Source organism: Xiphophorus maculatus, chromosome 14 (genome assembly GCF_002775205.1).
Source record: "Xiphophorus maculatus strain JP 163 A chromosome 14, X_maculatus-5.0-male, whole genome shotgun sequence".
In the NCBI taxonomy this organism is placed as follows: Eukaryota; Metazoa; Chordata; class Actinopteri; order Cyprinodontiformes; family Poeciliidae; genus Xiphophorus; species Xiphophorus maculatus.
In genome coordinates, this window is record NC_036456.1 from 10,828,461 (window position 1) to 10,846,845 (window position 18,385).

General features: G+C 39.9%; 1 protein-coding gene across 6 annotated transcripts in view; it reads left to right on the forward strand.

Annotated features, from left to right (window-relative positions):
* chd3 (chromodomain helicase DNA binding protein 3) overlaps window positions 1-17,809 on the forward strand; it is a 49,907-nt gene extending 32,098 nt beyond the window's left edge. For 2 of the 6 annotated variants that reach the window (XM_023346119.1, XM_023346117.1), the window contains exons 38-40: window positions 1,854-2,017; window positions 2,322-2,448; window positions 8,504-14,175. In XM_023346119.1, coding sequence (XP_023201887.1) covers window positions 1,854-2,017; window positions 2,322-2,448; window positions 8,504-8,781 — 569 coding nt within the window. In that variant the 3' untranslated portion in view covers window positions 8,782-14,175. Of the gene's footprint in view, window positions 1-1,853; window positions 2,018-2,321; window positions 2,449-8,503; window positions 14,177-15,690 lie in introns of those variants that run through there. The other 4 variants (XM_023346118.1, XM_023346120.1, XM_023346122.1 and 1 more) reach the window with 3 other exon arrangements.
* Window positions 17,810-18,385: the final 576 nt, after the last annotated feature.

Below are 18,385 nucleotides of genomic sequence, written 5' to 3' on the forward strand. Positions count from 1 at the left end.
TCATATTTTGGAATTCACTGATATTTATTGATGCTCTCGTGGATGAAACAGTGGTGAAAATGGTAAAAAAAAAAAAAAAAAAAATCATTTCCGATAATACTGTACGTTTTTTTTTTTACTTAATTAATTGAAAATGACCTAGACAACAGTAATTTTTTATGAGAAATCTTTCATGATAAATGATACATGAATAAATATCCTCCCTTAGTTGTACAACAGACAACTTCAATTATTTTTGAAAACAAGAATTTGCTGCTGACGTTTCAGTTTACTGTGGGTTTTCTCGTAAATATAGACACAAATAGACAAAGTTTCAATCGTCTGACCCCAAACAGTGACCCTCTGATGGAAGAAAATCGATCGGAGTGTTTAAGAAGAATCCATTCCCACTCTCAGCCTGAGGTTTTGTTCTTCTGTCATTCCAGAAGAACAAAACAAGACACATCCAGAGCTACAGTGGAATGGTTTAGATCAAATGATATTTATTAGTTAACATCTTGTGGAAAAAGAAAGTGCGATGTCCAAAAAATATTTCCCCCTAAAATCGACAGCTAGGATCCACCTTCACTCCTTTTAAAAAATTTATGGAGTATGAGTTTAAGTCGAGTCTGGACCAGGAAAACCGGCCAGTCTAACTCTGTTGGAGTTCTTAGATTTATGACCCTTCAAACAGCTCTCCAAAATACTGCCATGGCCCTGAGATGAAGAAGTTTCTGTTTTTTATGGCAATCTGGGGAGCATTTTTGGGCAGGAAGGTGTCACTACTAAAAATATGAATGCAATCAAATCAGCTTTGTTGTTAATCTTTGACTCATCCCGGCCTTTAATCGCCATCGTCCTGCTTATTGTTTTCCGGAAAATAATTAATTTTTTGAGTTTGTTGGGGTTTTCATTTTTTTGGAATGAATAACAAAAGAAAAGTAATTAAAGTGGCATCTTAAAGGTTAAAATCCTGACAGTGATTGAGTATTTGGTCATTTTTAGCACATCTTTGGTTGTTTTTTAAAAAAAACAAAAAACAAGATTTACAAAAACAGGTAGAATCATGACCAGAACTTTAAAGATGACGCAAAAGGTGTGTGGCTTCTCTGCCACATGCGAAGGCCCATTTATCTTAACGTCATGCGACCCCGTGTGAATTAAATAAACTTTTTCTGATTTCAGTTTTTAGGCTAGTCTTGATTTCACTCTAGAAAGAGAACAACTCAACTGGATCAACCAAAAACGAAAAAGTCTCTCATCAGAACAATCCCATATTGTCAGAAACCTTGTCACATTTTGGGATGGGAACCGACTTTAATTTCCTTTTATAATTGACAGCGAGAAGCTCGGCCAAGGATCTTTAGGCAACCGGATTCAGGGAAAAGTTGAAGGAAAAAAAACAAAAATTGGCAGACAGATAATCACAGGCAAACAATGAAAGAGATACAGATCAACCCGTCTGTTGTGCAATCTTTCCTGCCGTGCCGACCACACGGCTTCGCCCCGAGAAAGCTTCGGTCATGTAGAGAAGATAAGCTTTCGCTGTGTCAAGTGATAGCTCCAAACACTTCCTCTCTGGCTCCCAAGTGAGCCCGTCCATGTTTGTGTTCCAGTATTTATCTTCGTTTTTATCTGAGCTTGTGATCAATGATTAATTTCATGTAAGGATGTGATGAAAGAGAGATCGAGAAAATAAACTCTCATGGCTTAGAAATCTGATACTATCTAAACGTCAGTGTCAAGAGAAAAAAGTAGAATTTAAAAATTTCTCTTTGGGTGGTAAGAATAAGAAAATATCGATTTGTTCGGAAAACCGTCTAGCATCATTTGAAAGCTGTTATGTAACAACTTCTTGCTTCTTGTCGCTGCAGTGTTGAACCAGCTGGAGGAGCTGCTGAGCGACATGAAGGCCGACGTGACCCGGCTGCCCGCCACACTGTCCCGAGTCCCGCCCATCGCCGCCCGCCTGCAGATGTCGGAGCGGAGCATCCTCAGCCGGCTCGCCAGCAAGGGCACTGAGACGCACACGCCCCCGGTCAGCAGCCCACACACACCCCCACACACACGCACACACACACCCACACACACACACCCCAACACACTTCGACACACAGGTTCACTCACAAGCTGAAACCTGCTTTGTCCGCCAGTGGAAAAGCAATAGATGGAGGGCGTCCAATGAAAACACACAGGCTTTTTATTCTGTCACCCACCTGCTTTTCTTGACTCCACAATCACTTATTCAGCATTTCTTTTTCAGCTTGCAAAACACCCAGTCAAGGTGCTACTTTTGTTTTTGTTTTTGTTTTAATAACACGATTTTCTCCGTCTTTGCGCAGCCCATACCGCCGGGACCCTACGCCACCCCTCAGAACTACGGCGCGCCCTTCACCCCGGCCCCGCCGAGCGCCCTGCACATAGGAGGAGCCAACTACAGCCAGATGCCGCCGGGATCCTTCATATCAGGTCAGTGTTTACGGGTTCTGGTTTGTCCAAAGCGGTGATACGTAACACACATTTGTGAGTGAGTGGAAAAAGAGATGAGTTCAAAGAAAAAACAAACAAACAAACAAACAAACAAAAAAAAAACACGTGATTTTCTGAGGCTCTGATAATTACAGCAGTCAGAGATAATTTAGAGAAGCAAAATCCCACTGGGCTTGATCTGTGCGACAGTTTGGCAAGTTGATGATTTAAGAGGGATTTATGTGTCTTGGCGGAGACGGGGAGGTTTGAAGATCGAGTTGTTGCTGCCTCGGGTGAAGGAACCGATTAGATCTCAGTGCGGAGTGTGAGCTGGTGTTTGTCATAAACCTTCTGCAATAGTAGTCATGAATACTCTTTTTATCTTCTGTTACATTTGACTTCATGATAAGGTAGCAAATTGGCCTGTGATTGCAACAGGAAACTGATTTATTGCTCTAAAAACACAGAGACTTCCCTGAAAGAAACCCACAAACTTACATATTGTGTAATGTGACTGCAGAGGAGGAAACGTTAAAAGCAAAAATGCTACATTCAGTTTATTGCTGACGTATTCAAACGTCTTGAACTTTTCCACATTTTGTCACATCATCACCACAAACTTCAGCGTATTTTGTTAATATTTTAAGATGTGCTAAAATCATAATAGTGAAATGGGAACAAGAGGATACATGCTCTTCAAGTTTTGTTTTTTACATTTAAAAAGTGTTCATGTGACTTCAGTGACTCGGGAAGCTGAATGGAATTGTACTCCATACTTTTCAGATTTTCCTATGTAATAAAACACTGAAAACATCATTTTCCTCCTGCTTTCAAACCATTCACTACTTTGTGATGGTCTAATAAAATCCTAGCAAAATCCACTGAAGTTTGTGGCTGGAGCATGTCAACATGTGAAAAGGTTAAGGAACTGTGAATAGTTTCGCAAGCCTCTGTTATCTCTACCCTCACAGTTCTTCTGCAGCCCCAGTGGTGAAACATTTGACATCGGTGGGTTTTGAAGAAGCGCTGATCCCGATAAAGGTCGAGACTTGATTAGCTGGTAACATGAGCTGTTTATGCTCAATAAAGCAAGGTATAAAAATGGGCCAAAATGTGGTCCAATCATAACAGAAATGTCAGGAATTTTGTCTTTGTATGGTGCTGTCGCTGTGGGAAAAACATTTAGCAAAGGGAATTGGGAAAACAAAAAAAACATGTTCAGGCCTCCTAAGAAAGCCATAAATCTTAGTTTGTATTCTCTTTACTTAGTGTAATAGAATTATTTAGGTTTTAAATTAGTGGCATTGAGAACTACTTTGCTCTAGGAGGACTGTTTTTATATCTGCAGCACTTTATCACCTTGAGCAGCTTGAGTTGTAAAAAAAAAAGGGGAGGGGGAAGAAGTTCATATCTAGGGAAAAAAAACATCTGTGGCAGAGTTTCTGATGTGGCTGCCAGAAAGACACCTGAAATAGACATTACCAAAGGAAAGAAAATCAAACACGAACGTGTTGCACTTCTATATTAAGGCATTCTCAAAAGCTCAACAGCCAGCTCAGCATTTATAGGATCTAACGACAGATTGTGCAATAATAAAGCTCAGTCTGGCCAGGCAGGCATTGTTTCTCCTGAAAAGTTTGATTATTGCCAACTTAAGAGCTTTTAAATTAAACTTGCACAATGACTAAAACATTATTATTATTATTGTTTTTTGTTTGGGCTCTTATCCCACCACTCTTGCCTGCATTCTATCACAGCTCACTGTCAGCTGGGTGAATTTATTTTCCCATAATTAGTTCGGCAACAGCATGTGCTCTCCAGACGCACTCTCTGTCCTGCATGTGCTTTCGTGTTAGGAGATGTTTAGATAGCTGAGATGTGGCAGAGATAACCGGTAGAACCTGATACTCCCCCAGTAGCTTTCCTCCAGAAGAAACCACAACACCCAGCACTCACTCTCTCTCTCTTTCTGACTCTCTCTCTCCCGTTTGGTGTATCTTAAGTTTTTTGTAATTGCAGACCGAGACATCTGTCAAAGGCATTGCATTTCAGCGAGCCAGGGGCCTATCGCTGAAAATGTCATTATGCTCGGCCCGTCTGAGACTGAATGTGCCAAGAAAACATTCTGACTTTGTACCAAGGTATTTTCAGTGGGACGCAGACCGCAGCAGGCCTGGTTGTGTAAACGTTGTGTTGTGACTTGTGAACGAGCGGAGGGCTGGGCCCGGCGTTTGGTCGCTCAGAAATAGTTGTGTTTCTCCGTGGTTTTTTGACTCACCGGGGCCCTCGCCGCCGTAAGCCGGGCTGAGCCGAACCGAGCCGTGTGCAGTCCGAGACCTCTGGCAGGTTATGAGACCACATTTACGGGCTTGATTGGGGTCATGCTGCTTCCTGACCTTTATGATTTAGGCAGTGAGAGGGGAAACCAGCAGAAGCAGGCAGGGTGGACCGGAGCTAAAATAACAATTCTCAGATTTTTTGCCACCTTGTAACTCCCCTACATTAATGGGAGTTTACTAAAAGAAGGTCCCACACTCGGGTAAACAAAATACCTCCAAAGATATTCTTACCTAAGTCCACATCTGCTGTTTTAGCTGCATTTTCTAAATGTAAGAATGCACCAGTTGCTACAAGTTACATACATGGATGCAGAAGTAGTCATGCCCCTAAAGTCTTTCATATTCTGTCACATTAGAGTCACAAACTATTATCTATTTTACTGTGATTCATCTGCTGGGCCAACACAAACCAGGGCACAACAATATGGTAACTGGCCTCCAGAGTCAATACTACTAGCCACATTTTGCTACAATCACAGCTGTTTTGGGGTATGTCTCTACCAGCTTTGCACATCCACAGACTGAAAACTTTTCCCGTTTTTCTCTGCAAAATAGTTCAGTGTCTGTGAACATCAATTTTCACAACTTAACAAAAATTGTCAACTGGATTTATGTCTGCACTTTAACTGGGCTCTTCCTTCACATGAACATGCTCTGATCTAAGTTATTCCATGCTAGCTCTGAATCTTTAGGATTGTTGCTTTGATTGAAGGTGAATATTTGTCCCTGTCTCAACTCTTCTCCAGCCTCCAACAGGTTTTCTTAAAGTTTTGGCCTCTATGTATCTTCATCCGTTTTTCCACCAACGATCTCCAGCTTCCCTATCACTGAAGAAAATATTTGTGACTTTCTTTTAACAATGATTTTTTTCCCCCTTGCTACTGCTCCAGAAAGGCTAGATTTGTGGGGTGCATAAGTACACACCCACATACTTCATCTGAAGCTGAACAGTTGATGCACAGTCACATGGTTTCTGGTTGTTATTATTTACACACACCTTTCATACAGTGGCGCAGACCTCCTTTGGTACATCACATATTATGCCCCATACCTGCAGTTTCCTCCTACTTTCCTGCATCCCCTGTTTCGCTTTTACGAAATGCTCACACAGAGAGTGTCACACTTTTCTGCAGACAGCCTCTTCCGTGAACAACGATGTTGTAATTTTCATCCAGGGGATTTTAGCGTTTGACTAAATCATTATTACAGTAGTTATTTGATTGAAGAATCATACAAATACACATAATCCCTCATGCCACAAAAGTATTTTTCTCCTGCATATTCAGAAACCAGATAGTGGAAGCGAACTAGTTGAAGCGAAATATTTACATTATTGTCCAAGTGCATAAAACACAACAAAAAATTCTGTTCTGAGATATTCCAGTAACTTGACCCTGCTTTAAACTTCCCCATACATTTCTCCTTGAGCTCTGTCCACTGTGTCCTTTGGTGTTCATGAGATTCTTTGTTCACTAATGTTCTCCAACAAGGCCCTGAACCAATCTGTTAAAACCTGAGATGCGTCCCGGGTTCAAATCCCGGACAAGCCCCCAGTTGATATGGCGCCACCTGTCATTTAATCCACTGGGTTTGTCAACAACTGACAATTCAGGGGTCACAAATTTTCCTGAAGTAAACTAAAGTTTCCTGGGTTTATCATTAGCGAATGCCAGGCGATCATAGAAGTTTGGTGAAAAAAATGTTAAACACTGTCAGTGGGGAACATGCACTTAAGACATGCTTTACCCAGAGGGTGGGAAAGAGTTTACTCCAGTACCAAAACCCAAATGGAGTCTGGAAAAATGCAAAAGATGGATGTGACCGACCTCATGAGCAGCTGAACTCAACAGTGATCGATGGTATTACTACCACATGCTTGTCTGTTTGAAGATAACTCCAAGTAAATTTCCCATTTTTTTCATCATTACATCGTATGCTTAATGGCTAAATCAAAGATTAATGTGTCAAGCTGGATCCAAAACAATAAATGTGAGTTGTGGCTACAAATCTGTTTTCATTACAGTTTCTTTGTAAAGAAGTAACTTTTCATGCATGTGGTACAAATATTCATGCACAGCCTGACATTAGTGATCAAAACATAGTTCAGATTTTCACAAGCAAGTCCAAAATGCATCTGACACAAAACGCTGTTGATCAAATATTTGGAAAATTTAAAATAATAATAAAATACCATAAATAAATAAAAAAAAGTAACAAATATCCTCCAACAATTGCAATTTTGAGCAGCAGGACAACCTAATGTTTCCATCATCATCAGGTTTGTCAGCCCAAAAAGTTGGCAGAGTATATTTGACTGCTGCATGTTCCACATATTGTGCAAGCAAAATTAGTGCAGTCAGACTTTTGACAATATCTATACAGTAAAGTGAAAACAAAAAACACCATAATTAAACTTTAGCCATGTTATTTAACAAACAAAAATAAATATTAACAAACACCAGAGAGACGAAAACCATCACAGAGCCAAAGAAATATTGAATATAAAACATAAACAAAAGAATTGCCAACCACTGAAATCCCTTTATGGGCTTGTATGAAACACATTAAAAAATTTTAACAAGCAATTTAGCGCTCCTTATGTGGAATCTTTTAAGAGCTGACCCTTGGTGAGGCATCTCTGTCTCTACCATTGCAACCGTGTTTGTCGGAGGTCCGCTCTAGCTGAACTACACTTCCACATGAAGGCGGAGAGATCTCAGCGCCTTGTTACAAAAATGTTACCCACACAGTTTACTCCTTTTAAGAGGAACACATTTAATGGAGTGTGTCTCAAATATAAACTTATTCAACTCAAATTAAGGTAAAAATTGGATCTCCTAATATGACGTGTGAAAGTGAAATCAGTATGGCGTGCATGAGTGGAGGATGTATGTGAAAGTGCTGCTATGTGAAATCAAAATGATCTATAGCAGAGGCAAGTTAGTCGGCGGTCTGGGGTATAAAAGGCTGATGGCCTTACCAGATCCTCAGGTGTCCTGTATCAGTAATCAGTGTTGCGTGTGACAGATAAATGCCCAGCCTAACCACAACATTCCTGCAGAGGTTGTCACACCTTCAGAGAACAGCTGCGTACGCACTGGGATTAAATTAAATTAATCTCATGTTTGACAATATTTACGTGACTTCTGAAGATAATTGTTTGCTTTGGGTTTACTTAGAGGTTTTAAAGTAAATGAGAGCTAAATTAAAGTCATGTATCAGTTTCCTTCATCTTCGCATTTCACAAGTAACCTTGTATTTCTTTTGTTATGTCTCATAAAAATTGAAAGAACGTTTATTGAAGTTTGTAATAAGAACGAGTCAAAATGGGGAAATGTTTATTTATTTATTTATTTTATAATTTTGCAAGGCACTGTGTATCAGCAACATCTGGAGCTGAATTTTTTTGGAAATTCTGTTTTTGCCATCAGGAAACTATGCAGCTCTGCTAACGGACTCACATTCTAGACAAAGCTTCGTCTTTTAGACACGTATAAATTAAAGTGATAGAGCAGAGCACATGGGAGCACCTGCCCTGCCGATATCTCCACCCTCCCACCAGCTCCAGTAGCTCCATCTCTGACCTCTGACCTCTCTGCAGAGGAGGGAGGGAAGTTAAAGACAAGTCCCTTTGGGGATGTGTAAAGTGTCACATTATCCTGCTCCCCCTCTCTCCAAGCCTCCACTACAAGTCTGCCGCTTGTCTGCCCCCACAGAAGCCGCCGCCGCTGCCGCTGCTGCTGGGGCCACCTGGGGTGCCGCTGGTGGAGCCACAGGGGGGTCAACTGCCGCCGGGGTTTTCCAGAAGACCAAGGAGCACGACGTGATGCAGCGGCAGCGAGTGGTGGACCTCTGGAAAGACGGCAAGTCAGAGGGAGCTATCGGACTGGAGCTGAGGATGCCCAAGTCCACGGTTCACAGCATCATTGTCAAGTATCGGCTTAGCAACACGGTGGAGAACCTGCCGCGTAACGGGCGACCAAAAAAGCCTTGACGGAAGGCGAGGGAGAGGATCCTGGAATGTAGCAAAACTGATGAAACAGAAAAAAAAAACTGGATTTTAAAACCAAGAACAAATAAGACGAAGCTCCAAAGAAGACTTGATAACAAAGCACTTACGCACTGCTGGAATGTGAGGTATATAAAGATGGAAGAACAATCTCAAAACGCAGAAATTGAAGGTTTGAAACGCAAAATAAAAAAGCAGTGGCAGCACTTTGACCCACAAAAGAAAGCAGGCAATCAACTGCTTAAAGAGTGGACCAAAAATAAACAGGGAGAAATGAAGGGTGCTGCTGACGGGGGAAAAAAAAAAAGCTTAAAAACAAATCTGTCTGGAATGAAAGCAGGAGGACAAAAAAGGAGAGAATGTTAATGCAATCAAAGGTTTTTTAGAAAAATGCAGCAAAAAGTTGGTTTTTTTTTAGATCTTCTCATACAGATTTCTTGAGACTTCTTTTTCTGTTTTTCCCTTTGAGCCAAAAGATTTCCCTCCGGATCCATCCTTCATCTGCAGGCTGACTGAACAAGCCGGTTCCCTCGATCTGACCCTGTACTCCCTCATTCCTCTACAGTCCTCTCGTCCTCCACACACACGCGCGCACCCCCCACCCCCCTCACACACACACACACATAAAAATACAAACACTTTGGATATCTCAAACAACCTGAAAACCTGTAAAGAACTTTGCTAATCTCCTTGAATGCAGAAAGATGAAATCCAAACTCAAAATAGAGAACGAAAAACTGGGCCAAGTTCATCTTGCTGAGAAAGTTCAAAAAGAAAGCAATAGGAGAAAAGGTTTTAAATCACTTCACCCCGTGGATCGTCTTGTTTTAGGATCCCTAAAGTCAACCAAGCATAAATGCAAAAGCCACGGATTTGGAGAGCTGATTTGTTGTCTTTTCAACAGAATCAGTAGCAGCTACCCTAACCTGATAGACTGCCAACAAAATATGTACTGTAACGCAAGTGGAACAATATTACTTGGGCCGGCACCTTTTTTTTAATGGGAGATTGTCTCCTAGCTGGGGATACCACTCTGTCGAAGTATCCACATTTCCTGTTTTTAGACCTCATGACTACAGAAAGCACTATTTATGAGCCGCTCTTCCTCATAGATGAAGTCTGTAATCTGTCACTGAAAGAAAAAGGGAGATTCGCTTTGAAGCCCGAAGAGACATTTTTGTTCCTCGAGCTACTTTATTGTGACAGCGTGATGGATTCCTCGCGGTGGAAAATGTCCCCTGGTCCCAGAGAAAATAAAACACTCCTGTCTGCATTATCGCTTTTTCCGAACGCAGTGTGTGTGCAGCAAAGCTGTGCCTAGCATCTTATCATGAGGAGAACAGCACTATCCCTCTGATGTGTTTCTGGACGGAGCAAAATTCAAATTTTGGTTAAGAGCTGTGCGACTGTTATGACGCTAAATTTGAGTGGCATTTCACTTTAATTTTAAAGGTTTGTGTGTGGCCTGCAATAAGTATACATGGTATTTGTTCACATTTGCAAGTGTTACGTCCTTGTAAATGTGTGCATTTGTGCATGGTAATTTAGGGATTTTTTTTTTTATAAACGCTAGTTCGTCTTTGTATTTTTAAATCATGGTGCCAAGGAATCTTTCCCAGTTCATATTTTTATGTAAAATACTTTTCCAGTGCAAAGTTGTTTTTTTTCCCACATCAGATTTAGCCAAAGAAATATATTTACCACACCAAATTGGGATAAGAAACAATGGATAATGGGATAAGTACAAGAACGCATTAAAACAGAGGAAAAAAGGAAAGAACGTTGCACCGTAGCTTAGTGGAGTGTCAGGAATCAGGACTGAAATACCCTTAATATGTAAACAGCCCTTAGTAAGTAAAAACAAGTTGTAATTAAGAACTATGACATCTTAATCAGTGTAGAACAGCAGAATATCTTCCTTCTTCTCGTTAGCTGACCAGAAACCAGAACTGTTGTTGCTTGAAAATGCTAGCCAGAAATGGCTAACTACGGCCCTATGATATTGACCCCACGTCACAGTAAATGAAAATGGAAAATTTTCTAATGCTTTTGTGCCAAAAAAAGGTACTATTTGAATAAACTTTATATAGACTCGAGCAAACGCATTGACATCCTTTAGTTCTCTCCTCACAATTTTATCCAGCTAAATTTGAACAAAACCAAACTGTGACTTAAAACATTAATAGAATAAGTAGAATCTTAAAACATTAAAACTGATTTCAAAGACATCATTTGGTTAGTAATAAACAGTAGTGAATGCTTGCCTCAGTACTAGGCGCCGAGTCTGCACATATCTGGATGATCAAAAACAGTAACTGTAATTATTAAGAAAACCTTTGGCTACATCATAATATTATCTGGATAAGTGCTGCACAACATAGTTTGAAGTTATTGTAATGGATAGATAGATTACTCATCATCTGGGGTGCACGTTTGCTATGAACAAAACAACAAAAAAATATCCATGATTAATGGTTGTAAAAAGAGAAGGCAATAATTCTTTATTTTCCCTTTCATTCTGGTTTTCAGTTCTAAGCTGTTACAGTTTGGTGATGTTCAGGACCAGATAAAATAAAGCACATGTACATCAACGTACAATGGTGCATCAACCTGCAGTCCTTGAACGATTGCATGCTTTTACCCGCATCCCCTCGACATCTCGGACATATGCTAAGCTGTTTCTAGCCGAGGATTCGTTGACGTGCTTTTTTCTTTTCAGTTGGACATTCATTCTGAAACCAGCAACAGAGTACTTTAAAATGGCTGATAAGTTGACAATTTCAAGACATACGTTTGTTCCTGATTAAAGGTTTTGCCTGAGATGCACTCCTGCGAGGCTTTATAGAAGCAAATATAATGCTTTTCCTGTCAAGAAGGCAGCATTCCCTCGATCAGCATCTACAGGGGAGAGACGCACCAAGACTTTGGCCAGGCTTTTTTAATAGCTGGTTTGAACTTTAGATGATCCATCAAACGTAGTTTAAAGTTTCGGGTCTTTGAGAGTTGACTAATGGCTGTGTTTGGAGTTTAAAAGCTCTTAGAGATGTGTTCTCTTTCTTAATGTTGGGTTTGTCTTACCTTTACTTTAACTCTCACTGCCAACTTAATTTGGGGTAAGAAAACATTAACCTGCTGCTACAAGGAAGTGAAGGTACCATGCTAATGTTAACCAAACAGCAGTTGTACACCTTGAAGTCATAAGGGGAATCTGCTTTGGTTTATTTTCATAACTTGTTTGCGTTTGGTGACCCTAGTATGGTGACCATGACAATGACAAAATTGGGGTTTTGTACACCCCTTGTGCACTGAGTCCAGATAAAGGAAAAGCTAAACAGTCGACTTGTGTTCCTGTGGTTATGGGACTTCTGTATTTGTACGCACCTTTCACACACAGGCCCAGCAACCTAGATATGCCCGGCCTCCCTCAGTATAAGTATATAGCCATTTGACAGGCTTTGTAAGTATTTTGTAAAGAATCGTACAAATGTAGGTAATTCCATCAGCATAAATACTCCTAATAATAAACATTCCTCATATACAAAAACTGCATAGTGGAAGCGAGCAAATTTCTGACTAAAACATGCCCACAGTCTTCTGCCCAATCACACAACACATCGCACAGAGCCCTGAGCGAAGTAGCTTGGCCTTCGCCCGGTGTCCAGAAGGGGAAGGTTGACACAATTTTTGTCTCGCGACTAAGTTGATGAGAGCTAATTTTGACACGTTGTACTGGAGATCATTTAATCAGATTATGTTCTACCATCATCTAAAGTCCTGTGTTGGTGTTACTGATCATTTGCTGTCATACACTGTAACCGGAATGATTGCTCTCACCCTAACACAAGAAGCCTAGTGGCTCAAATGAGTTGTGGTGTGCCACAGGCATCAATCCTTGGTCCCCTTCTGTTTTCCAGTTATATGCTACCTCTTGGATACTGTTTTTTGAGTCCTAGCCACAAAGTTCTTACCTCCACCAGCTAAATATATTCAGGCGCTTTTAGTGATAAATTATATCCTTGACTTCTATTTTAACAATGTTAAGATAGAACAATTTTATTATCTGTCTAAAACCCTTCTGTGGATAGACAATCTTAATCGCTTTTTGAGCATTCCTGATTTCTAGACTGATCTGTTTTCAGTTAAGTATCAGTTTTTCCCTCTTTGTTCTATATTTTTATTGTCTCTTTGTTCCACATCTCTGGCTCTAAAGCATTTTTTCCTGTTGTGCACCCCTTGTTATGTTCCCAGTCTTTACCTTGATTTTTTTCAGTCTTATCAGATTTTGCCTGCTCCTACCATACTCTTGCACACAGTTATTTCTCTCTGTCTCCTCTCTTGGCCTCTGCTGGAAAAATACCAGTACGTTTTCCCATAACTGGTCCCCTCTCACAGTTTCACCTTTTTTTCTTCCCTCCAACATCATCAGCTCAATACGCAGCTTATCGCATCTTTGATCAGCAAGCCAGTGTTAAGACTGTTTATCTTTCCCCGTGGTGCAAGTGAAAGCCGTCCTGCGTTGGTCTATTCCTGGCTTTTTGTTTTGAAACGAGCTCTAAAAATGCCTCCAGAACGCTTTCATGAAAACCCACCAGTGTGGGAAACACAGACCCTGTGCTGGTCAGGTGTGTGTCATGCAGAAAGGTGTTAGTTTTCATCTGTGTGTGTTTCTGTATCCTTATGTGCCTGCGCATAAAAAAAAAAAGATGTTTACTCATTGCTGGCCTCGCTTTCTTTCAGTCAACAGTTACACATTTCTAAGTTTTGCCCTTATTGCAAACACAAATCATGATACTGTATATATTATTGATGTACTGTAATATGCAAGTTTTTAAAAAAATAAAAACCATAGTAATGTACCCCTGGAATGCTGCTTATTGTTGCAAAAGCCATGTGATTACCATGTTTAAGTGCACTTATTGTCATATTTTCAAACATAATGTCTCGGTAGAGTTAACATCTGTAAACACAGCAAAGATGGAGATTGTTGAAAAAGTGCTTCCAGCTCAGGCCACATTTACCACAAGCCATGTTCTTCAAAATGAAATGTTTGCATCTTGCTCAACTACAAATGTTTTTGTTTGCCCAGATAAACATCTAGGAACAGATTGCTGTGTTTTTTTTCAGTGATTATGGCTGATTTGCTGATTTTTATTTTTGAAAATAGAAAACAAGTATACTGGCTTAAATGTATTCCTTCTCCCAACAGCTCAGACGTTTAAATAAGACATTCATTGTCAAGCTAAACCTTAATCTCCTCCAAATGTGGAAACTTAAATTGTTGATACTTTTGTGCGAGTGTGAGGCTTTTTTTGTTTGTCCTTTTAGCCATGGTCTTACTCAATATGGATATTGCATTTGCAGTGGCTATAAAAGTGTTCACGCCTTTGTTGTTTTGCCAATTTTATTGCTTTGACAAATCAACAACAAAATGTTTGTATTTTTTTTGACAAAATTTTACACTCTCATGCCTGTTTTTTAAACCAATCGAGCCTTGATATGAATTCTCTTCAACAGTAACTTTCTCATTGCCGCTCTCCCATAAAGCCTTGACTGGTGAAGAACCCAGACAGTTCAACAGTTTTCTATCAATGTTTTCACTTTTATATTAAAGGCTGTTTTACCAAAACAAAACTAAATTTTGTTGATCAAGATAGGTATACAGCAGCAATAAAAAGGGTAAAACATCCAAGGGGGTTAATAATACTTGCAGTTGGGTTAACGTCAGCTTGACTGGCAAAAGTGGGTTTATTGTGTAGAGCTGCGGTTCATCTCAGGATAATGGCAGCTGCCTCGGTTCAGTGACAGGATCAGAAACAGTGTCTTTAATTCAAAGATCCTTTTTGCAGAACTTCAAATAAGCCAGGGTCAATGCTTATTCCTCATCCAGTTACCCAAATGGTAGACTGAATATTTACTTTGGATCCAGTTTTTACGAAGTTGAAAGACGGGGAAATGTGCTTTCCCCAATGTAGCTCTGGTGGACTATTGGACAAATGGACAGGAAGAGGGCATGGAGGCCGGTTTTGTTAACCATGTCATGTGATCACGCTGTGACACTCCTGGTCTTCCTCCTAGAAACTAGTGGGTTAATGCAGTGCATTCTGGAATGAACAGTTTTTATACCAGTCTTTTTTGTTCCCTGTATGTAGTTCAGTCCTTCATGGCCAAACAACAAGGGCTTTCCATCCTAACAACTTACCATTCACTAGATATTTTCTCTTTCTTTGGATCATTCTCTATGAACCTGAAAATGGTTATGCATGAAAATCCCAGTAGCTCATCAGTGTCTAAAATAGTGAGACGATTCCTTCTGGCTCCAACATAAACATTCAAACTCACTCGAATCCTCCGTCTTCCCCGTTCAGCTGCTCAGTTTGAACAAAAGCAATTTATCTCCTTCACGTCTGGAAGGAGACTAATTGACTGATTCATGACAATCAACAACTTTGGTTGCCATGAAATGGTGGTCATTTCCATTGAGCCTGGGTCATTATGGATTGAGGATATTGTTGAAAAGGGTTCGTGAAAATGACATTGATCACAAAAAAGCTTAATTAAATCAACACTCTTGCCATCTTTTAGGATGACAAGAGTGCCACTGACATAAAACATACCCGTTGCTTGATTAAAACAATATCTTCGGCTGCAAACACCAGCTTTATAAGTGATTAACACTGTGTGCCGAGTCTCTCAGTGATGTCTTTTAAAGAATAACACACATTGATAATATATATATGACTTCTGGTCTCTAGTAATTTAAGAAACAGTGCTGGTCTTCATCTGATCTGATGGATTTTTCTTTTTTCTTTTGGTGCTCCGTCTGTGGAAGGACAGAAAGCAAAGACGTACTGAACCGGCTGACCTGAGCTTGTGTTTCTGTTTCCCCCCCTGCAGTCCTGAACGGGCCTCCCATGTCTGTAAAGAAGGAACGGGAAGCAGAACTGCTGGTGAACCGACGGGAGCAGCGCAGCGGAGAGGTCATCTGTATCGACGACTAGACGACACACACGCACACTCGCGCTTGCACACCTGAAACCCATTTCCTGCTAGAAAGACACCTTCAATTACTCCTCTACAGAGGAATGTTTTTTGTTTGTTTTGTTTTTTTCCGCAGGAGAAAGCAGCACCACTGAACCGCGCTCTCAGTATTACAACTAACTAACTGACTGTCTGAAGGCAAATGTACCCAAACAATAGTGATTGTAATTGCTTCATTTGAAACAAACATAACTTCAGCCGCACACATAGCCGCACTCTCAGCGTCACAGACAGTCCAACCTGCCTCCAATTTTTTGTGACCATTTTACGACTGCCTCAAACCATTATACTCCTCAACAACGGCCTCCTCAAGTGGGCCTCCTCCTCCTTGAGATGCTTCAGACCTCACCTATGCACACACACACACACACGCCCCCGCGCAGACACACAAAAACATAAAGAAATTCTAAACCCAACCTTACCCCAGAAACTTCCTAGATCTGTCAGTATCCTCTTCCTTCTCTTCCTAAGCTTCCCTCAGAAAGTTGCATGTGAAACTATACTCATTTCTCCCACGGCGCTCCATCCCCTGAAGCATGCTCTTATCACAACAACGCTGTCTTGTGGAATCAGAAAGAAAAGAAAATGTTATCAAGCTGTGCCTAAACTCGTTTTAATACTATTTCTAATGCTCAGAGAGAGGCTGATTCTCCGATGTCTGAGTATAAGCAGCTCCAAGCACAGCTCCAGCTATTAGCTTTTTTCATTTACCTTTTTTTTAACGGTACGTGTTCAGATAAAACTCATGTGCAAAAGTATGATATAAATATATTCAGGATTTGTTTGACCATAAAGTATTTTCCAGCATCCTTATCTGCTTTTCCTGGTTTGAGTTTATGTACAGAGCTTTGAGGTATTTTGAACGGGGTTCGTTTTTTGAACGGGGTTCGTTTTAGGAACGGCCTCGAAACGTCGCTATTTTTTAGGATTCCCCTACTAATGTTTATAACCTTTCATAAACGAATCAGTGTTATTGAAACCTGTCGACAACCCTCTGCACTGCTCTTACCTTTACTTACCGGCGCTTTAAATCAAGAATTTTATTTTGTGTTTCCTTTTTTTTATTATTATTATTTCTGTTTCCTTCTACAAAATCCTGTGATATACTTTGCATATTTAAGCAGCTCATTCGTGTTCTCTTGTATTTTTACTCTCCCAGTTATGAGCATTGTTGTTGTTGATGTTGCTGTTGTTCTCGCCGTTGCTATTCGAGAGAGAGCTTCTACCAAAAGAGACATATCTTTGTAACTATAACATTAAAAAAAAAAAACACAACAGTACTCGTGCCACACAATACACAGTTCTGCCATGTTCGTCCCATTGTTGCAAGAGAACACAAAACGAAGAAGTTGAGCTAACTTCAGAAGTGCATATGTAATACGAGAAAGCAAACTTTCCTTTTAGTTTTGGGGCTTAATTATGTACATCTGTAGAAACTAGGTCATATGTAACCCTAAATGCTTCTACCAAGGTCTTAGTCCATTTCAGCTCCATTAAAAGTACTCAAGAGTTATCCAGAGAATCAGAGAGGGGACTTTTATATATTGCGTCATTTAAAACCGCCTTAATAAACATAGCTGAACACATGTAAAGTCAATGAAATACATTTAGAAACTGATGTCAACCTGTAAATTCCTGTATCTTCTGTTTCAAGTGGAAAACTGAAAAGATGGCATATCTTTAAAAACAACGTAGCTCATCAACTTTTCCCCATGATTTATACAAATTTCTGTTACTTTAAAATAAATATTCAACAACCCCCAAACTAAAATGTTGAGTCAAGAACAACAAAGTATTGCTTTGTCCACTATTATTTTGTCCTTGTTTCAGGATTTTCGGTTGATTTCTGGGTATCTTGTGTCACTGTGTATGTGGTGGTGCCGACGAACTGACGAGTGGAAGTAAAAACACGTCAATAATGACACTTCTCCTTATTTTCTCTTTTTTTTGTTTGTAATAAAACTGAAAGAAATGACGGAAATACCTACGTGTGGGTTTTTTTAAATCTGTCGATTCATCTCTTGCTAGCTTATCCTGGCTAAGCTAGTAAGGCTAGCTTAGCCAGCAAGCTAGTGTTAGCTTGCTAACTATATTTATTAATCAAATGAGATGTGAACATTAGATTTTACTATGTTAAAGGAATTGTTCTACTTTTTTATGTAAGGTTATGTTCCGTTTTTATCACCAGTATCTTACAGAGTTGTTTTCAACTAAGAATCAAGCTAACGGCTAGTTAGAGTGTAACTACTTTAAATGCCAATTTCAGCCATCTTAAAATAAAAATTATAGCTCACAGTTCATCAAACTTTACACCATTTTCTCAGTTTTCTTCAGTTTGCTAGTTTTTATTCTTGAGAACAAATTTCAGTTACTGACAAGCAACAATGTGTAAAAAACCTCGCAATTTTCTGATTTTAAAACTATTTTAATAACTTTTATACTGTTTTACAGTTTCTCAGTTCAAAGTGGTTTCACGTTGTTCTGTTTTGCAATACGTTATTAATATTATTGTTAAAACACTCCAAACCAATATATCCAAATCACCAAAACA